This window comes from Plectropomus leopardus, chromosome 19, assembly GCF_026936395.1.
Source record: "Plectropomus leopardus strain MGB_pleo_1.0 chromosome 19, ASM2693639v1, whole genome shotgun sequence".
Taxonomy (NCBI): Eukaryota; Metazoa; Chordata; class Actinopteri; order Perciformes; family Serranidae; genus Plectropomus; species Plectropomus leopardus.
The window spans coordinates 5,082,413-5,105,117 of NC_142194.1; the positions used below are offsets into that span (position 1 = coordinate 5,082,413).

The 22,705-nt window shown below is 41.0% G+C and overlaps 2 protein-coding genes across 2 annotated transcripts in view; one reads left to right on the plus strand and one right to left on the minus strand.

The window, feature by feature from the left end:
* Positions 1-2,456, plus strand: part of LOC121937852 (ATP-dependent RNA helicase DHX8-like) — a 46,189-nt gene extending 43,733 nt beyond the window's left edge. The window contains exon 23 of the mRNA XM_088069673.1: positions 1,996-2,456. Coding sequence (XP_087925799.1) covers positions 1,996-2,215 — 220 coding nt within the window. The 3' untranslated portion in view covers positions 2,216-2,456. The remainder of the gene's footprint in view (positions 1-1,995) is intronic.
* Positions 2,457-2,540: 84 nt separating this feature from the next.
* Positions 2,541-22,705, minus strand: part of etv4 (ETS variant transcription factor 4) — a 48,659-nt gene continuing 28,494 nt past the window's right edge. Inside the window, exons 5-12 of the mRNA XM_042507809.2 lie at positions 17,195-17,324; positions 16,077-16,259; positions 14,449-14,870; positions 10,103-10,171; positions 8,326-8,373; positions 6,603-6,775; positions 3,468-3,569; positions 2,541-3,039 (exon numbers count right to left, since the gene is read on the minus strand). Of these exons, the coding sequence (XP_042363743.2) occupies positions 2,812-3,039; positions 3,468-3,569; positions 6,603-6,775; positions 8,326-8,373; positions 10,103-10,171; positions 14,449-14,870; positions 16,077-16,259; positions 17,195-17,324 (1,355 nt within the window). The 3' untranslated portion in view covers positions 2,541-2,811. The remainder of the gene's footprint in view (positions 3,040-3,467; positions 3,570-6,602; positions 6,776-8,325; positions 8,374-10,102; positions 10,172-14,448; positions 14,871-16,076; positions 16,260-17,194; positions 17,325-22,705) is intronic.

The following is a 22,705-nucleotide window of genomic DNA, read 5'->3' on the forward strand; positions in this document are numbered from 1 at the left end:
TTTATTGCTATGGCGTGTTTCAGCACGCTATTTTATGCTGTTTTGAGGTGTTTTTGTCTGTTTTTTGGAGATGTCAGTTTTTGACATTTTTGCCATACTATAGCCTTGCTTTTTTGGTCAATTTTTCAACATGCTATATTAAAGTGTTTTTGGCCATATATGCAAGTTTTATTGCTATGGCGTGTTTCAGCACGCTATTTTATGCTGTTTTGAGGTGTTTTTGTCTGTTTTTTGGAGATGTCAGTTTTTGACATTTTTGCCATACTATAGCCTTGCTTTTTTGGTCAATTTTTCAACATGCGATATTAAAGTGTTTTGAGCAACATTTGCAAGTTTTATTGCTATGGTGTGTTTCAGCACGCTATTTTATGCTGTTTTGAGGTGTTTTCGGTTATTTTTTGGAGAGGTCATTTTTTGACATTTTTGCCATACTATAGCCTTGCTTTTTTGGTCAATTTTTCAACATGCGATATTAAAGTGTTTTGAGGAACATTTGCAAGTTTTATTGCTATGGCGTGTATTAGAACGCTATTTTATGCTGTTTTGAGGTGTTTTTGTCTGTTTTTTGAGATGTCAGTTTTGACATTTTTGCCATACTATAGCCTTGCTTTTTTGGTCAATTTTTCAACATGCGATATTAAAGTGTTTTGAGCAACATTTGCAAGTTTTATTGCTATGGCGTGTATTAGCACGCTATTTTATGCTGTTTTGAGGTGTTTTTGGCTGTTCTTTGGACAGGTCACTTTTTGACATTTTTGCCATACTATAGCCTTGCTTTTTTGGTCAATTTTGTCAACATGCTATATTAAAGTGTTTTTGGCCATATATGCAAGTTTTATTGCTATGGCGTGTATTAGCACGCTATTTTATGCTGTTTTGAGGTGTTTTTGTCTGTTTTTTGGACAGGTCACTTTTTGACATTTTTGCCATACTATAGCCTTGCTTTCTTGGTCAATTTTGTCAACATGCGATATTAAAGTGTTTTGAGGAACATTTGCAAGTTTTATTGCTATGGCGTGTATTAGCACGCTATTTTATGCGGTTTTGAGGTGTTTTTGTCTGTTTTTTGGAGATGTCAGTTTTTGACATTTTTGCCATACTATAGCCTTGCTTTTTTGGTCAATTTTTCAACATGCTATATTAAAGTGTTTTTGGCCATATTTGCAAGTTTTATTGCTATGGCGTGTATTAGCACGCTATTTTATGCGGTTTTGAGGTGTTTTTGTCTGTTTTTTGGAGATGTCAGTTTTTGACATTTTTGCCATACTATAGCCTTGCTTTTTTGGTCAATTTTTCAACATGCGATATTAAAGTGTTTTGAGGAACATTTGCAAGTTTTATTGCTATGGCGTGTTTCAGCACGCTATTTTATGCTGTTTTGAGGTGTTTTCGGTTATTTTTTGGAGAGGTCATTTTTTGACATTTTTGCCATACTATAGCCTTGCTTTTTTGGTCAATTTTGTCAACATGCTATATTAAAGTGTTTTTGGCCATATATGCAAGTTTTATTGCTATGGCGTGTTTCAGCACGCTATTTTATGCTGTTTTGAGGTGTTTTCGGTTATTTTTTGGAGAGGTCATTTTTTGACATTTTTGCCATACTATAGCCTTGCTTTTTTGGTCAATTTTTCAACATGCGATATTAAAGTGTTTTGAGGAACATTTGCAACATTTATTGCTATGGCGTGTCTTAGTATGCTATTTTATGCTGTTCTGAGGTGTTTTCAGCTTTTTTCGACATGCTACATTAAGATGTTTTTGGCCAAATTTGTACATTTTAATGCTATGGTGTGTCACAGTACGCTATTTTATACCATTCTGAGGTGTTTCTAGCCCTGTGTTATGTGGTTTTCAGATTTTTTTTGGACATTTTGGGGAAATGGGAAACAATGCATACTGTATGGGGTCCAAAATCCAGCTCAAACTGTGATATTATAGCAAACAATCCATGGCAGTTCTTATCAGTAGTAACTGTTCTAATTGTTTTTTCTGCAGGCTTGTGTACCATGAGTTGGTACTTACCACCAAGGAGTACATGCGGGAGGTGACAACCATTGACCCACGTTGGCTTGTGGAGTTTGCACCGGCCTTCTACAGAGTTGCTGATCCTACGCGCCTCAGTCGACAGAAGAAGCAGCAGAAGCTGGAACCTCTCTACAACCGCTATGAGGAACCAAATGCTTGGAGAATCTCCCGCGCCTTCAGACGACGCTGACGACCTCCTGTTCCTCAGGCTCGTAACAAGCAGAAAATCTGTAAGAAAGACAAGTTAGGCTTAACAGGTTAAACTGTAAGAGAGACAAGTTATACTGAAATATTGTGGTAAACACTCCATTGATTTACTTACCTTATATCCAGTTATTTCCTTGTTTCTGCTGAAGTCGTTGTATTTTCTATGAAACTTCCTTATCTCTTAATTGATATGTGTAAATAAAAAATCATGGGATGCACCTTCACTAGCTGCTACCTCTGAATTATTGCATGCAAACAAAAAAAACCAAAAAAAAAATAAGAATAATAAGAATACTCGGGGCTTCGGGTTTTGGGTATTATGGGTATTTATTAAGCAATCTCTTCAATCACAGTCATGTTTATGGATTGAATAGGCCTCAGATGTGAGGGGAATGCAGCTCTTAAAAACAAAACAAAAAATCCCTAATGAGATTAATTTAAAACAAAAACACCATAGCCTTATATACAATGGATGGGGTGGGCGTGTGCAAGAGGTGCGTGGGGTTTCGGGGTGTGTATGATGATGGGTTGGTACAACAGGGAGATGTCTGAAGGTGGGGAGGAGTGTGGGGGCTGGCTTTAGTACATGTAGCCTTTGGAGTAGGGCTGGGGGCCCATGTTTTGGGGGGCTTGTTCTGTGGCGTAGGGCACGCCCTCGTCCAGGTGGGACAAGGGCACCGTGTCCTCCTCGTTGACATAGCGCTCAAACTCGGCCTTCAGGCTGGGCCGCTGATTGTCGGGGAAGGCCAGGGAGATGAGCGCCTCTGGCTCACACACAAACTTGTAAACATAGCGCTCCCCCGCCACCTGGTGGAAGACAGACACGATGACGGCATTTTTTCATGCTGATTTTAACGACACGCTGTATTAAGACTTTCAGACTATTTTGGACAACATGCTATAGAGTTACTCCCCTGTGCCACTTTAGCTGCTGTCTACAACGGCATAAAAATGTCATACTATAGCATGTCATCCAAAACAGCACACACACGTCAGAGTATAAAAAGTTCAAAACAGCATAAAAGAAACATATAACTAAAGCGAGCATGAGGTTTTAGCAAAAGTAATTTAATTTAAAAGACCATAATAGTTACAGAAAGAACACGTTTTAAGTAAACCTGATGCAGCGCCCTATGAATACACTTCAGCAAATTTTGAACTTTTCAAACAAGTCTATGATAGCTCAATATAAGACCAAATTTGAATTAAAATTTTAAAAAGGGTGTGTTTCGTACCTTCTGCATGATTCCCTTCTCATAGTAATAGCGCAGAGAGCGACTGAGCTTGTCATAGTTCATGGCTGGACGGTTCTTCTGCATGCCCCACAGCCTGGCAACCTGAGGAGGAGAACGAGGAGTCAGAAAAACGGAGAAGACTGAAGAAAAGGAAACCACTGCGGTTACACTTCTGTCTTAGCTCAGCTTTGGTGAGGGTCATTTAAAAAGGCGAGCGAATATTTGGATGGTTTTTAGGGGTTAAGAATAAAACCAAGGGTTCCCACACATTTTCATGAACAAAATTTCAAAACGTTTCCATGACTTTTAAACAACCCAAAGTGTTTTTTTTTTTCTCGCCCATCATTTTTTTTTAAACACAGATTCAAACTCTGTTCAAACATAATTTCAGCAGCCCACATAATGTGCTCAAGGACCGTTTTTACAGTTTGTAGCTGCATAAATGGTGTTATTTTGGAGATTTTTTAAAGAAAACATGCCTTTCAAACCTGTTTTCTTAAAATACAACCCTATAAAAACAAAAAAATAAACATACACACTAAAAAAACGCCATTTTTTAAAATAAGAATCCAAAACCCATAGTCCTGTGGGTTTGGAAGGCATGTTTTCTTTAAAAATTATGGAAACCTGTTTACTTGTAAAATCTGTGATTATAAATTTACTTTAATAAACTTTTATGTATTAAACACAACATATTTACATGTTTTTTTCCAAAACTTTCAATTATTTTTTACTAGTTCAAGACTTTTCTAGGCCTTGAAAATGCGATTGTGAAATTCCATGACTTTTCCAGGTTTTCCAGGACAGTAGGGATCCTGAAAACCTTCCTTCAATGACACGTCAACAGAAGAAATTTGTGTCAGCTGTTTTGTTCCTACATCTTAGGTTTTGCCAAATCCTAATTAGACACAGTTGTCTGTACTTTGACGCTGTGGCCACTAGGGGTCCTCGGTGATCAGCCAGAGTCCCCTTTTGCTCTTTAACTAAACGGCGTCAACAAGCCAAGACCTGGGCGAGTCCCCACATGTGGATTCACTTCCTTTTTATGTAACCCATTACCACTTGAATGCAACCAGAGTCCCACAGTGTTTGCAGTGAAATAGGAGTCATGGCTGGATGTCAGAGGCAGGCCATGAAATACACCCACAACCCAAAACTGAACTCTCAGCTGACGAGGGACCACGAACTCTGATCAGCGCCTCACAACCCCACGCAAGCAGGGGGGCCACATCAAATCCCGTCGCAACAGCGACTGATGTTAATGCTGACAAACATCTGAGACGGAGGAGGAAAGTGTAAAGCGGGTGGGGGACGGGGACGGGGACAGGGACGGGGACGGGGACGGGACGCAGAGATTCATGACTCAGGAGGAGCCAGGTCGTATCCCACAGTGGCCATCCAGCCCCGTTTGATCTCTGAGTGTGCTCTCAGCTCTAATTGCTCTTGTAAAACTCTTGGCCCATTCATTTTTAATGTACAGTAAAAAGATAATGGAAAACACAGCACAGACCTATCCGTATTAGGACCCACCTAAATGGACACGGTCTGATGCGTCCAATCAAAGTGCAGACTTAAACATCGCAGAAATGTCTGGACTAAAGAAATGCGAGGAGGTGAGAGCGGGGGGAGGGGGGGTGTTGGATGATTCAGTGATAGCGCTCGTCCTTCATTTATCAATCCAGCGTTTCACGTGTTGAATAATGAATGGGGGACTAATGGAAGACGGATCAGAGAACAGACCTACGAGGAAAAGTGGCCAAATCTCACTTCTCATCGCTCTAATCTAAGTAGCGCCTTAAAACCCTGCTAACATACATTTGTTCCGAGAATAACGCCGGTGCTGCACTTATCAGATTTATATTAACATTGTGATCTCTATCCACACTTCTGCACGATCTGTGCACACGGCCAACAGTAACGCCACATAAAACACTGCTTTTATTACTCATGTCTTTGATTCAAACATTTCAGGTGATAAAAGTGCAAGCCCTCTGAGAAATGTGTGTTTGGTATTCTGACCTCTGCCTGCAAAAAAAGCCCTCACAGGACGCTGGTTACATCCTGAACCCCCAAAATACAGGAGTGGACAGATACAGTAAATAATAATAATATCTATGTTATAGAAAAGATTACTTTAGATTATAAGTATGCTCATTGGACTCCGGACCATGTGGGTGAAATATGTAAAACCTTTACGACCAGATTTTGTTAAAGTATTGGATAGATGACTTTATTATGTTGCCCTTTTTTATTTTAATTTTATTATTATTTTATTATAACTTCACTAATAAGTCTCCCCGTGTAATATCTTATAGAGCTTTTATATGCACAAATGACGTCTCCTAAATTAATAGTTCTTAAATTGACTTTAAAAAATTTCTGGACAGCCGGGGAAACTGAACCGTCTGAATTAATGTACGCTCTGTGACATAAAATGCTGTCCAGAAAAAAGAAGAAGAGACTATGGCCTCCAGAACATCGAGGTACTTTTAATTTTCTAACCTTTAAAACCTGGAGCGACATAACTTTTCCTGAGCTGCTTTCAGACGCCTCTCACAAGTATTTAAACCTTTGAAACACGAGAAAAATTGGTGACATTTCTCTCAAAAACATGGTAAAATCGACAATGAGCAACTTGGTAAAAAAATATTCTATAAAATGCTAAAAATGAGTAGATTTGTTTTTAAAAAGCTAGGTGAAAGACATTTATAATTATCATAATAACATATTTAAAACTGAATTAGAAAATCCTTATAGTTTTTAAGAGCGACCTTATTATGTTGCTCTTTTCTGACCTTTTATTTATTTAATTTTAATTTTATTACTATTTTTTACTATTTTTCAGGTTATTTTTTGGACATTTTTCTCATCATGTCATGGTCAGACACTGCAAACACAAGGCTACCACTGATATCTCCAACACACCAAAAAAAATCTAGATTAATAAACAGCACTTCAGGTGAGAGGAAGAAAAATGTGTCTTTTATTTTAGGGTGGAAAAATGAAAAATAAACACTCAAATTCATCAAGGAAATTCTGTAAGACGGCACCTTTACCCCTGAAATTAAGACACAGTTTTAGGGTTAAAATTGTCTCCAAACAAACAAAAACATTTTGGCAAATGTTCAGACGTACCTCTTCGGGTTCGATGAGTTTGAACTCCATGCCGCGGCCGGTCCAGGCGATGAAGTGGGCGTTGCCCGGGTCGTCCAGCAGGGCCACCAGGAACTGCCAGAGCTGCAAGGAGCCGCGGCGCTGGTAAGGCGTGCCCTCACGAAAAACACCTCCGCCCTCCTGCTTCACCTCACCTGGAACAACACGAGGAGAGGAGGTCAGCGCGCTGACGGGACGCGATCGCGGGTCAAAACGCTGCCTCTGTTTCACGGAGAAACCTGTTGGTGAAGCCGGTCAAACATATTTGCAGCTTCAGCTGTTGTTTACACTCGGCCATCGTTATCTGATGCATTTTCGGCACTTTAATCTGAATGAGACCCTTAAGATCTAATCATTAAATTACGGTCCGTAATGGTTCTTACGTTCCACACAAACCAGAACAATTTGACCATCGAAGCAGCTGCTAAGTCTCTTTTCTAATGGAACAGTTCATCATAAGGTCATCTTATCTCGATGATTCATGTTTGCACGCTGACGCAAACTGAATCACTGCTTATTAACTGCAGCTTATCAAGCTGACCAGTGAAAGGGCAGCAGCGCGCTTCGTTAGGACAGAAATAAGAAGGTGTTTAGGCCAGTGAGCTGAGATGCACAGTAAGGTGCTGCCGTTGGCTATTATTTCAGGAAATGAATAATAATAATAAAGACCAACGTCTTTACGTTCAAAGGTCCTCAAAGACACTTTACAAAAGTCCATTTTTGACTTTTTAAAAGTCTGATTAAAATTCACACCACATTAATCACACATTAAAAGCAAACTGGCGACAAATTCTGAGCCTTCGGTTGCCATCGGTTACAACAACTTTAAGACACTAATTATCTAAAGTTAAATAATATGATTATTTTCAGTATACTACATGCAAATCACAGCCTGGGATATGTTACTGATCTGCAGCAACGCTGACTGTAACAGTGCACCTCGTGAAAATAACATGTTTTCTCAATATGCCAAATATGGTAAACAAAAAAATAGGAGTAAAATAGTAAAATGACAAATTCCACAGCAAAAGCCCAGAATGACACCCACAAATAACAATAATAATGTTTTTATGCTTTGATGGGGTCAAAAATGTCAGTGTGAAAGGGTTTCAATGGAGCATTTTCTGCACTTAACAGTATGAATGTAACAAAAACACGGCCAGAAGACGCACTCTTCCTGCAGCAGAAATATAACCAATAAATGATTACGAATACTGGCTGAAGCCACATGTGGGTAAACGGACACCGATCAGTTATTGGTTCCTGGTTGTTTACGGGTTACTGGATATGTTGTACACAAGCGCGGGAACACGAGACGCTCAGCTACGTTACTGCTGTTGTCTCTCAGAGAAGTTGCACACTTCGCTGGTTCAACCGGTGCGGACACCTTCGGGCTCTCCACTCAATCTCCTTTAGCGTCAATCACGAAAAGCAACAACACCACGAGAAACTGCCCGTCTGTCTTCTCACGGTGACAGAGGAGCTGTGCAGCGTGTGTGTGCGGAGAAACCAAACCCTCTAACTAAGCTTCAGAGTACGCAGAGAGCCACGTTCCTCTGACACGAGGATCCCTGACCTCCATATAAGATGATGGTCGGGTGTATCGAGTTTCTCTTCGATACCTGATGTCATGCAGCTAACGCCTCGCCGAGAGGACTGAAAGTGTGTGTGAATGCAGAGGGGATTACGGGTGCAGCGGGCTCACCTTCGAACTTCTCTGGAACCACACGGGAGTCATTTTCAAACAGATAGCCTGGAAGACAGGAGGAGAGCTGTGTGAGAGATTTAAGGGGCCTCGATGTGAGCACAAACAGGCTGCTCAGTCGGGATCAGCGCCAAGCTTTGAATACCATCCCAACAAAATACAAGGAGCTATTCACGCATAAATAACGTTAAGCCAACAAGTGTGTACTCTACCAGAGCACTTCACTGAGAGGGTTTCACGTTGGAAACTTCAGAAAGAGACTTGGATGTTTTGGGGCCTTTAGGAGTCATGCTAAATCTCTTCTCCTCAGCGACTAAGACTTTAAATAACCCAAAATGGTGAAACAAACAATGCGAGTGAAGGGAGAGATTGGTTTCCTTTTTGTTGCTGGGGAATACTGTGCTTTTTCCAGGAGTTGTGTTTATTCAGGGATTCTTGAGGCAGGGGTGAGGCTGTGGAGGAGAGCCTCTGCCAATGGAAACATAGGCACACCGCCGGTTAGCCAATGGAAACACGGACTCTCTACGCCGGTTAGCCAATGACCGCAGAGCTCTAACCAGCAGACTCAGTGCAGAAAGCACTCAAGAGGAGATGGGATACATGTAATCGAAATATTGACACCTCTATGATTTATCCTACTAAAAAAAATATATAATTTGGCAGAGGCCTCTAGAACAGGTTCCTACATCTTATAGTAAGTTAGATCCAACGCCTCGATTCCACCGTGTCCAGCGTGTCGAGATTACATCGGTGACGCTGCTCCTTGAGCGTTTTAGAAGCTGCCAGCTTGCTTAGATTGTGCTTTTTAGTCATTACTGTGGCTGAGGATACATATCTATATGCTTTTCTTTTATGTTTGTTTAAATTATGTTTAATGATGTTTTTTTACCCACTTTGTTGTGCAGCAGTCCAGCCGTGACTGAAGTAGACCAAAGAATTTTGGCCATTTCAGTCAAAAACATGCTCATCTTGATTAATTATACAGATCAGTTTAAAAAAATCCAGTTAAACATGGAAAAGACAGAAGATTTGTGACCATCCATCTTAATAATGATACAGATGAATAATTAATATTTCAATTATGAACGAAATAGATATGTAGGAGATTTTAAGCTTTTTTTGTTTTGTTTTGTTTTTTGATACAGTGCTGGTCTTAATTATTACCTACTTTATGTCTATTTCATGTACAGGCTGTTAGCAGGAGCGTTAATGCAGAGCGCTGGTTAAGTGAATGTGATCCTGAGTCCGTGCAAGGCATTTTATTTTGAAAGTTGACTAGATGCACCACTGTTTGACTTCCTGCCTGGTACGATCTGCTCTGTGCGGTTTGACGCCGCCGCTGTCCACCTCTGGCAAAAATAGACTCAGCATGTATTTTTCGCAGAGCAGAGCGGAGGACAAGACGCTTCGAGGCGTACCGGTAGAATTTGGGGGATTGGACTTTTGAAATGCCACTTGAAATTTAGGGTAGGATCATGAACAATGATGTTTATTGTAAAAAAAACATAAAATATGACGTGTGGGACAGAAGTGGACACAACCTGTCGCTTGCTGGCGGGTTTTCTAAGCAATTTAGTGTTTGTCACTCTGCATGTTGAATTCCACGGCCGTGACTCCCGTTGTGTAGACGTTGAAAAACATTTTGCATAAAATACACACAGCCTGTTATGCATTGCTTTGTGCTAGGTTTAGCATCCTGCAAAATCTTAGTTAAACAGCCAATTTTCATTGAATTTGCATTTCCGCATGTCATCCGGGTACAGTTAAGCTGTGTTACCTTCATTGCCGTGCTGGGGGTTTGGGTAGCCCTCACTGTGGTGGTACATAGAGGGACATCCAGGCACATCTGCAAGAGAAACACAAACAGATAAAGGTCAAATTTTATTTGGTTTCAATAGTTTAATAGTGGTAAACACAATACAAAACAATAGGATAACTGTCTATTCATCTATTGTTTCTTTGAATAAACTCCTAAAGTTTCCTAGAAACAGAAAATTAGCAATTAACAACAATAAAAAAAACTTCAACGGGCTGCGTAGACACCAACCTCAAAAAAAGCGACACATCTCAATCAAGCATGGGCATATTTCATATTCTAAGATAAGATTCAAACAGCTAAAAAACAGACTTTTTAAGATTGTTTGTTCATTTGTACTAAAGACAGTGTATCCTATCCGTAATGCAATACAAATGTGTTTCTTAATTGAAGGTAAGGTAAAAGGATTCTATTATATTTTAATGTAGTTTTACGACATATTTTGATGATTATTGAATGAAACATTGTCCTATGCCTATTTTTGACCCCTTGTGCTCATAAGGGGTTAAATGATTGTTGAAGAGTAATCAAATTCAGTAAATCCTACAAATTCAGGTGAATGGAAACTGAAAACTTGCTGCTTCCTAAGCCATTATCAGCGTGATAAATGGGTGTATTATCTGGATATTTTGCATGATCACCCGAGCACTGCAAGGACAAACATTTATCATATCACTTGTCTTGTCTCTGGTGGTATTTTTAGGCCGTGAGCAAGCACCTTCACCAGACCAGAAAAGTGGTGCAGTATACAGTGTCTGCACTTTATCTGGGCACTATCGACTGAACCAAATCGGTGCATTCGCCAAAATAGATTTTATGTTCCTCCTCATAAACCTTCAAGCAAAACTCTGCAAGTTGGAACAGATACTTCTGTTAGTGTTGCCAAGAGTTTTGTCCTTTATATCCTGTGGTTGCTCTTTTCACCTTTGTGTGTCTGTCTGTGCATAAAAAAATAAAGGTGTGACTCCGATTATTCTTTGTGTTTGTCCGTTTTTATGCCGTCTGTCAACTGTTTGAACGAGACGAGTGAGAGCATAAAAACCGAAAGGTGCAGCTCTTTGCCTCTGGCTCTGGACGTGACTCACTCCTGGGGAATGCAGCTGCAGCGCAGTGCCTGTGATAAGATGCCACTGGGGAAAATCAAACCCTCCATTCTGGGGCAGCAGCACTCGATCATACTGTAAATAATACGTCTGCCCGCGATGGCAGGCTCTCGCTGGGGAGTGATGGGTAGATAGGGTGTGAGAGCAGCGGGGTTACTGAGTGGCATGACCATTTAGTGTCTTTCATGCCACACAAAGGCCGTGATTAAGCGATGGAACGCCAATTTGTATGTGAAACTAGGGGACTCATTCTGGAGCCTGCTTTTGAAATGGGGCCGCAGATTTGTGGCATTTGGCTCTCATTGTTCACACTGTACGCATTAAAGAAAACACTGGTGTTGTTCTTGTTACACGCCATTTACGTCAATACACCTCCTTTGTGTTCTGCAGTATAATTTTCCCATTACATGCCCATGACCTTACAGCTTAGGACAGGTTGTCTTTCAATTAAATGACCGTAAATGACATTATAAATCTGAAGCAAATAACCAACAACTTGGCAAGTTGCCTTTATAAACCATACTGATGTTTTGTTTGCAGGGCGCATTCATTCAAAAGCTTTTCAAGCCCAAATTATCCAATTAACTGTCTGAAAGAAACAACAGTATTTACTGTGTCTGCAAAATAAATTCACATTACTCCATTTAAACGGTGGCGGATTAATGTTTCCTTTTTGAACTGGTGGTTTTAATTAGAATTTTTACAGACTACCTGAAATCCCATGACTAATCTCTTTAAATTATTTTTTGTTCTATTAATTTAGCGTTCTTTTTACACACACAATTCTATATAATGTTTATAGCAATATTGAAGAAAGACAGTGACAGACATTATCTCTCGTCTCCTGTATTATCTAATAAAACATGTGGCGTATTGTATAACTGTCTACAAACGAATGATAAACTCTGATCTTATGTGTCTGATCAGCCTCTGCAGTCAGTCAAACTCATATCAGAGACACTTTGAGGAAACTCCACCAAATTCAACTTTCTCCTCCTCCCAACGGTTATCCACAGAAAAACATCCTTTTGGACTTTCCCTGTTTCTTTCTCAAGGTTTTGCAATTTTTTGTCACCTCTATCCGCTCGCACTATCAAAGGTGTGAGAACGAAACAGACGGTGAGAAGAATTAGGTTGTTTTTATTGTGTTTTCATTATGCATTAAATACGCTGGTTTCAGTGCTGGAGCCATCCTCTAATGTGCATGTGGGAATCTCTAGCTTTTAGAGAGAGCAGCTTTTAGTCCTGACGGCCCATTTTTTTAACTTCTGGCTCTAACGCGAATGTTTTCGTTCTTCTTTTTTAATGCTAGCTGCGCGGGTTTGTGTAGTATACAAGGAATGAATTTGGGAGCGTTCGGCTTCTACACTGCAGCGATTGGACGGTTTCTGTCAAAGGTTCTTGCATTAAATTTTTGTTGCAGCATTTTTTGCCTAAACGTGGCCTAAAATCACACATTGGTGCAGCATTATAACTTAACTATTTGGTTTTATGTGAAAAATAAAAAGGCAAAGCCGGGTACTGAAGGGTCTTCGTTGTGGCAGTTTGGCAGGAACTCTGGGTGAATGGGCTTTGGGCGGTTTTGGTTTTCATTATGCATAAAGTGTGCTGGTTTCAGTGCTGGAAGGCATGTTTGCAGCCATCCACTAATGTGCATGTGGGACCTGTGGGAATCTCAACAATAGCTTTTAAGTCCTAACGCAGCTTTAATGCAGGTGAAGGAGGAGGACACAATGTATGGTGAGTGTTATATTTCTCACTCCTTGTCTTAAATTCATGCTGGTTTCTGAGCTCTCCAGTGGTGGAGCTTGTTGTTCAAGCGCCTGCGCTGCCTACCCCACCCTGTACCCCCCATCACCCCCACCTCCTACCACTCCCTCCCCTCGCCCTCTCCCAAAGCCCAGCCAGTGAGAGGTTCAGGTTACTGCGGCCACGCTCATTTTTCCATTATGAGTTCATCTGCCTGCAGAAAAAGGAAGCCGCTGGTGCAACCTGAGACCCTGGAGCACTCCACCAGGGACTCTAGTCTTTCCAGTGCCCTCCATTTTCTCAATGAAATTCCTCTGCCTCTCTCTCACAGAGAGCGCTGAGGGGAGGGAGGGAGAGGGGTAAGGAAGGAGGGAGGAGTGGAGCTGCAGCAGAAAAAAAAAACTTTTTTTCTTTGCAAAGTGTCAGAGAGTTGAAAGGAGGAGTTTTGGAGGCAGGGAGGGAGTCGGGTAGGAGTCGAGATACAGTGAAGAAGTTTGTTTTCCTTTTGGACATTTTGTTCTTGAGTTAGCTTTGCACACAAGGGAGGGTTTGTCTTCAAAGAGGCTGTTTCTGAGGCCGAGGGCAATGTCAAATAATCCTAAAGATCCTAGTTTGGGTTCATAGGTACAGACTGTGTTTGCAACAATCGCTTACATTTTAATTTAAGTAAATAAATGAGATGAAACGGTCCAGTATGCCTGTCTGCAATAAAATCCAAAATGCACAACTTGCCATAAGGTTTACTTTTGTAGTACTAGACCTCTTACACTGTAAAGTCTGACATTATCTTGGAAACAGGCTGCGTTGAAAAAGGAAAGTAAATATAACTATAAAACTTCATTTATGTTTACTTTATATCTAAGTGTTAAGTTTATTTAAAATCTAACTGTATTTACTTAATTTTGTGAATCTGTTGCAAAGTTAAAAACATTTAAGAAACTGCAGTAAAACTATTTAACTGACTTAACTTGATCCTGACAGAGAGGATTTTGTCAGTGATGAAGTTAAGAGATCTGCAAATTCTGTTTTCTTAACATGCAAATATGACTATTCAGATATACAGCACAGTAAACTGGGTTTACTGAAGTTGCTAAAACTTGGAAAGATTCATTAAATTAAACTTGTTATTTTTAAGTTGCAAGAACAAGAATACAAAATTAAGTAAAAAAAATAACTAAATTTTAAGTAAACTTAATCTTATCACGTACAATGTAAACTTTAATGAAGAATAATAATGATATTTACTTACATTTTTTGTGGCAGTTCACTAGATTTTGAAGTAAAATCAACTTGTCAGATTTTATAATGTATTAGACCTTTTTTTGATATTTCACTGACTCAGTAATTAATATATTAATTGGAAAAACAGCAGTAGACATATTTCACCCACTGGATATGATTTAAAACTACACATCGTCTTCTCCTGCATCATCATTTTTAAATTTTTTCACTCACCGGGTTCGTAGGTGTAGTCTGTGGGCTCCTGCTTGACCATCATGTGGGCTGGCGGGAACCTGTGTGGGTGCGGGTGCGGGTGCGAGTGTGGATGTGGGTGGGGATGAGGGTGAGGTCCGTGCCCGTGTCCTGGTCCGCTGCCGTGCCCGGGCCCTGCCATGTGAGCCGCCCGCTCGTACAGCGGGTCCAGGTATTCTTGCTTAAAGCTCTGCTGCAGGTAGGGCATGCAGGGGTCGGAGTGCTGCCGGTGATAACCTCCTGCACCGCCGCCGCCACCTCCGCCCCCTGGCCCTCCGCCGCCGCCTCCACCAGCTCCGCTGCTGCCATGTCCCGCTGGGGCCGATGGCATGCGCTGAAAGGCCTGGCCTGGTGGTGGGAACTGGGGGCACATGGGGTCTCCTGAGGGGCCCTGATACCTGGAGCTGCGGGATGAGATAAAGCAGCTCAGATCAGGGTCTCATCCAGACAGGTTCAGCTTTGCAGCTTTGGTCCCCGTTTATATCCTGTCAGACATTTTATTCAAATTTTTTCAACAGGAGAAACAAAGTGACCCATTTAGAATTTCTTTGTCGTCAATTTTATACATTTTTATTTTAAAATGCATTAGTTTTGCTACATTTACACCAACCATCCATTCTATTCAGCCGTTTCTGCACTCTAGAGACCTCCGAAAACGCTGCTTACACCATTTTAGTTTAAAAACTCTGTGAGTCCGCTCTGACAGGGTGGATTGAACAGACACTCATGTTTGCTTCCTGAGTGGGTCTTACTGGTTACAGCGTGTCAAACTGAAATATCAAAGTTCAGCCTACACACCGTTGTTGAATTTCTGAAACGGTCCTAAAACACTCACTTGTACGGAGATCATTTTCATTTTGATTTGCTGCTTTAAAATAATAACGTGTAAGTGTGACCTTACTCAACAGCCCCATTTACACTGCCTGTTCAAGGTGGGATTATCACGCCATTGTGCCGCCTCGCTGTTCTGTATATGACCTCAGATCAATGGAAGGGGGGACAGCGTGGCAGAAACAGCGCCATTAACAACGTCGGGTAAAACGTAAAGCCGGAAAGACGCAACAATGATTGACGTTATGCCTTTGTTATTGCTTAGAAAGTGATGCCGATGCACATATTATATGTTGCACAAGAGGCGGACGCACGTGTGTTAAAATTTCACACCTGTTGTGCCTACTTTGATTATGGGATGCCGCGATGCAGAGTATACTCACACACTAGAGCGCAATGACACCGCCGTCATTTGGTTCTGTGTAAAAATGCAGCGGTGGCATAAAGGGGGGATTTTGTTGCGGCCCTCTGCGTAAAAGTGTAAAAAATGTTCAACTATGTAAAAACAGTATCTTTGTGCTGTTTCATGATCAGAATTTTCAAGCAGCAACATTTAAAACAGCTGCGAATGCCATTTTTTCCCATGTTCATCCTAAAACTTTCCAACAGTTTATGGTTTAACTGTAAAAAGATAATAACTGTAAGTGTAATTTAAAGATATAACCATTATATCTACACTTAGAATATCACCAACTACAAATACCCGTCTGCCCAGTATTTAAGTCATTTGCTGCTTTGGTTAATGATGTAATTTCTTTAAAACTTGTGTGATGTGTCACCTGGCGTTGATGGGGTAACTGTTGCTGGGCAGCGGCTGGGAGGTGGCAGCAGGGTTCATGTAGCCAGCGTCGGGCCGTCCGGCCGTGGCAGGTTTCGGGGAGTAATGCTGCTGCATAGGAGACATGGGGGTCCCTGGGCAGGAGCTCTTGGCTCCTCCTGCAGCCCTTTTCTGCTCATAGGCACTGAAAAACACAAACACAGGACAGGCATCCATGCATAAATGAACATTACATGTTACAACAGGGTCGTAACTGGGGAGGGTCAATACAACAAACAGAGCTAAAGGGAGCTCTTTGGTGAGGGTCTGGTGGTCAATAACATGTGGTCAGTGTTTTAGCTGCGCTGACGTGTACTGGACAGCTGACCACTGTTGCTGGGTCGCTGGAAAAAGATAACTGTTGTTACTGAGAATGGTAAAATAAAGTGATGTTGTTCTGCCCTAGGTAATAAGGGATGTCAGTAAAGATACAAAGGGAGAGTAAATCAGCCTATGTATCATTGCCCTAATAAAATTCAAATGTTCCCAATAAAAGCTAGAAAAAAAAGCTTAAAGGAAGCCTGGTGCAGACAAGAATTAAGAGGAAATGACAAGCCTCCTGTTTGTTCTTATCTAGAAACCAAAACCGAAAGGATAAGACACCAATGAGCTGTATCAAATGTCTGTTTTCCAGATTTGAAGCTGCTACTGAGGTCTTTGCATGAAGCTTTGAATGTCTGTCGTCATACTTTATGAAGCCGTCATGCTAAAATTATTTTAAACAATATTTCCCGAGACTGTTCACATACTGTAAAAATCTCAGTTAGCAGCCTACTTATGTACATGTGAGTATGTGAAGAAAAATGATTTTCTTTAAGTTTGTTTTTGGAGACATCACTAGAGGTAAATCTGAAATTAAGTTTTTGTGTTTGTGTTGTGTTGTGTTGTGTTGTGTTGTGTTTTGTTGTGTTGTGTTGTGTTGTGTTGTGTTGTGTTGTGTTGTGTTGTGTTGTGTTGTGTTGTGTTGTGTTGTGTTGTGTTGTGTTTGTGTAATTTGGGTGCACTGGCCCACAAACACATGGACAACATACAACAAACAACATGTACTTTAGTTAATCTATGAGGAGAACCGGGAGGTACCTGGCATAAAGGCACTGCTCTCCGCTGGGGTAGCTGAAGCTCTGCTTGTGGCTACAGGACTGGCTGGGGTCGGAGCCCGGACTCTGCGGCTCCTTCTTGATAGTGACTGGAGGGCTGTGAAATGCCACCGCTACGAGAGAGAGCAAACAGACAACAGAGATGAGCGCTGGCACACACACACAGTGGGCTTTGTATATCCTTTTCTCATCCAGCCCTGCCCCGATACTACTGTCGTTAAGCTCAAATGCGAAAGCAAATACTTCTGTCTGCACAGGAATCTCTTTTACATGCCAGCCAAAATGCTTAAGTGACTGTCAGCTGCAAAACACAGGGGCAGCAGACAGACACGTATAAACACACACACACACACACACACAAAAACACACACGCTCACACACGACCGCATTCCAGCAGTCATTTGGAAGCCCAGAGCGTCCTCGCCCACTTTTCTTCACTCTTCCAGACACAACAGCAGCCAAAACTTCCTCTGTCAAAGTCAAGCTTAAAGCTAAACAACTCTACGGGCCAGAGAGATGTCTGTGGACTGATGAAAGCGAATGTCACACCTCTGTTAGAGCAGCATATACACCGATTCCGTGTCCCTGCATTCTTTCCTATTGGTATCCAGATGTTAGCAATTGCTTGTGAGCTTTGCTTTTCGCCTTTGAAATAACGTGATAATGCCACGTATCCCCTCAAAAATATTAAGCAACATTTTTGCCGTTTTATGTTTCCCTAATGGCATCCACTCCCTCTCCTGCAAACTGTCCATCAAGCTGGACTGCTGCAGGGAACCTTTGCCTCGACGGCCACAAAAACCACCCAAAGTGGAGCTTCAAACTGTGCCGAGGGCTTGTGTTTATTATGTGAGGGGAGGTTTTCACCCGGAGAACTGTACAGGATGTTTTTCTGGTCCCGACAGGGTAAACAGCAGCAGCTGTGCACTTCCAGCTGGGGAGGCCTGTTTTTATGTGTGTGCATGTGTGTGTGTGTGAGAGTGTGCATTAGTAATTTCTGCTAGTCTCTATCTGCGTGTGCGCTTGTCAATGTGTGTGCGTGCATAACTGTACATCTGTGTGTGTGTGTGTGTGTGTGTGTGTGTGTGCAGTGGGTGTGGAGCTGACGGAGCAGGCCACACTGAAAGCATAGCCCAGGTAATTACATACTGTCGTTCATTCACAAAAAAGGAGGAGGAAAAAAATGTCTGGCTGACTGAATTAGGCCAGAGATGACTGAGGCGAGAGACAGAAAGTGAAAAAACAAAGGAGGAAAAATAGAGTGAGCAAAGAGTGAGAAGAAATTACAGTGACATAAACCACAGAACAGCCTCGAGGATCTGCTGTCACGCTCAGGATTATCCCTCAACGCACAAAATTTATGAAGTTGGATGAAATTAGTATTAAAACTTTAAGAAAAGCAAAAAGGGTTACATTTAGTGCTGATGTCATTAGTCAGTCAACAGAAAATTTAACAACAATACGTCAATCTATTGATCGTTTAAGTTAAATGAAGAAAAATGTGCTCTCCTGATCACTGCTTCTCAAATACAAAGACTTGTTGTTTAAACTGTAAATTGAATAATATGAGTTGTTGCAGAAAACAAACTAAAGCCCCTTTCCCACTGGACAAAAAAAAAATTATTTTCCACCAAAATTTGCATGTTTATACCTTTTTTACACATGGGAAAACCCACTAAAATTGGGCAAAAGACTAAGGCTGTAAAACTACAACATTTGAACATTACACATAAGAAAAAAACAGCAGAAAACCGCAGAAAGGCATACTCGTCTACTGCAGAACTGTATACATAGCTCTGGTCAACTGGCAATGGGAAAAGGAATCTATTGCCTAACTTTAGTGGGTTTTCCCAAATTAAAAAAAAAACTGCATAAAAGCGCCAATGGTATGATATAAGATGTCATTTGGGGTTCTAGGAAGTTTTGCTGGGTATTTTTCAGTATTTTCTGCTAATTTACAGACCCAACAGTTAAACTGTACATCAAAAAAAGAAATAAAAGACTTAAATCGGTAAAGAAAATAATTGCTACCAGCAGCTCTAGTTTAATTTTCTCATTTTTGGATGTATCACAAGCAGGTTTTTTCAATTAGCATTCAAAATGAGACTCAGTCTGTGGGGATAACTATGGGATCAAACAGATTGGGTGGTGTGCCATAATGAACACCTAAATAATCTTTTGTACTAAGAAAGTTTAAAGATTATGGATTGCTATGGTATTTCTGCACTGAAAAAAAAATTCATTCCTATTGCTGTTTGTTTTACTGTTTGCCTTCGACTCGGAGCATGTTTCAAATCAAAAAAAAAACAGAGTCTAACAATCAAAACCGCACTGCTCATCATCATAACGTTCCTATTTTAGGTCTATAACCACTCTCCCATGGCAGGCAGGCAGGTGAGGAAGTGTTGGCTTTAGCAGAGGATCAACGGGATTAGAGAGCATTTACCCAGATTTCCCAGACAGACGCGACGGGATCCAGCCTCCTCTAAGTCTCCGACAGCTCGTCTGCGAGTACACAGAGGGTGGCACATGACTGCCGCTCCAATAATACAAGAGTGTTTGTCTATTGACATCCCCCCCTTTCTCTGCCATGGTCATGAACTGCAAACAATCCTCGGAGATTGTACACTCACGGCGCAGCCGAGCAGAGCCACTAATGCGATTGGCAGGAATATTTCCCTTGATGTGGCTCTCGGTTTATGAGGATGTTCCATTTCAAACAGCCGTGCCTGGGAACGGCGTCAGCTGTGTGTGGACAGATCCGTGCGTGCGCGCGTGTGTGGCTGAGCTATTTGTGTGTGACCTTTTTGGGATATTAATTAATCTGGTAAACGAGCATCAGACAGCTTTTTGTGTTTGTGTATTTGGCTGTGATTGTAATTGCTGCCTGTTGCATCGCTTGCGTTTTCAATTAGATAGAGATGGTTAATGTTCCGATTCAGGAGCGGGAATAAGTCGGAGCTGTAGAGAAAATTGAAAAACTTAACAGACTTAGAAGATCCTTAGATTCTGATTTTTTTTCTCGTGATTTAGATTAATAAGTAAATTTGAACAAGAGCGTAGTCTAAAGCCATGCTAGCAGCTCTATGAGGCTGTTCAGCAGGTCAACACGATCACATGATGACGTTTAGCAGGTGTAATGTTTACTTCAGAAACCAAAGTATCTGACAAATTAAAAATCCTACCTATAAGTGACACTCAAAAAAAAAGGTCAGGGGATCACAAAAATTGTTAAAAACAGTCTCTTGCATGCTCAAATCATCTGATGTGCTCACGATTCTTCACACATGTAACTCTGCTCCTACAACTCTGCGCTATCAGAGGTACACCAGAGACCCCACGATACAATGTTATTACGATTCTTTGGGGTCATGATACAGAATTAGCACATTTTTTTACAGTGTACAATATGCAGAGTATTGTGTTGACACACATTGCGATACATTACCTTTATTCAATTGTTAATCATATCCCCAAAGAAAGACTTTGTAACATCTGTTTGAACTTATAAGATAAAGTTTTGAAGATAAAGTTTGTGCAACATAGTATTGGTCTAAAGTCTCAGGTTCCTGCTCAAAGGGGTCTTTTAAAAGACCTCATTATTTGAAACTTTGGCCACATTTAATATGAAAATCCGACATTCGAACATTAAATTTATGGCATATGAAGCATGACAGCTCCCCTTTCAGATACATTATCTGACTGCTAGCAAGTCCAAAATCAGAATTCCTGAATGAATCTTAAGTCCAGTTCCAAGAATAGTCCTTAAATTAAAAAACTAAATATTACAGTCCTGCATATCACCGTAAATCTCCCTGTCCAGATGATGTCAAATTTGCTGCTAGAGTTTATAAGGTGGTGGCAGTCTTGTAAACGGATCCAGGGAGAGTTATGTTCTTCAGGTTCCCGTCTCTTCCTGCTTTTATTTGGGCCAATATGACCTCCCCTAACTGTTTTGTTAAATGTTACATCATCCTTTCACAGCGATCCTCATATTTCATAGTTTCTTTTCTACACCGAGGGGGGGAGGGGGTTCATGAACCTGAACCGAAAAGGTGTTTAGAAGTGAAAAGACAGATACAGTACACAATAGCTGTTGCCTTTTAAAACAGACAAATCTGAGATAACACAGAAGGGTGCAGCCAGAACATGCACGCTCCTACGTGCATGAATGTGTACAGCAGAGATATTCAACTCGCTTTGCTTGGGGGCCACTTTTGAAAAATGAAAGGAGTCCGGGGACCAGTTGCAGCAGTCCCACGTTTCTAGGATTTAAGGGCATTTCTAATATTTTAGGACATTTCTCAGATTTTAAGGTGCTTCTAGAGTTTTGGGACATTTATAAGAGTTTAGGACTTTTCTCTTACTTTAGGACATTTCTAGGATTATAAGACATTTTTAGGACTTTTCTCAAATTTCATAACATTTCTCACATTTACAGACGTTTCTCAGATTTTAGGACATTTCTAGGATTTTGAGATGTTTCTAGGTTTTTGAAAGATTTCTTGGATTTAGGATGTTAGGGGCTTCCACTGGCACTTCTTTTTTTTTAAACAAGCTCTATTACGATGCTGTTTTATGCACTCTGGCACCTTATTTACGGTAACACAAAATATAATTCCCTGTGTGAATCACTTTATTTTTATTGTGAATTAGAAAATGATCGGGGTGCCACGCTGCACACTATCAGGGACCAGATTTGTTGAGTTGTACACTTTCTCTTTTAGCAATAGGCGGAGTGTGGCAGATTCCCAGCACCTCCTGAAGTAATAAGGTCAAAGGCTTCTTCCTCACTCCAAACTTGTCGTATGTCCTCCTTCCTTATTTTGTGCTATTCTTTACTGTCTCCCATTCAATCCCCATTCTGAGCTCTACGTATAGAGATGACCCTCAGCTAAAGGCAGGGTGGAGATGGGCTTTTACATATGTAAATGCTGGTTCTTAGAGGGGGAGGATGCGGGGTGAAAGGTGATGGTCATGGTTGAGTGCTTTAGGAAGTAGAGGGATCATTACACAGGGGGGTGTCCCATTCAACAGACACCCACCACAAACAAATCGCAGGAACGGGAACAGCACACACACACACACACACACACACACACACACACACACACACACACACACACACACACACACACACACACACACACACACACACACACACACGCTCTTCTCTACACAATGGGCCCCTCAGCTGAGCCATGCGGTGGTGGTGTGAAAATGTCAGGAAACACTACTGGATTCCTATGGGATTCCTAAAAAACACTAACAGCGCGGACAGAGAGATAAACTATAAAAGCTCGTGCACAAAGATTTGATTTGCACAGGAGTATTGATGGTGGTGATACATTCAAACTAAAATTTTCCAAATTTATGTAACTTGGTTCCTTCAGCAGAAGACAAGTTACATTTAAGAATTTTTAATTCTTTTTGATGCATTAGGGGTAAAATTTAAGACAAAAAACAAAATTTCAGGAAAAAAAAAACATGAAAT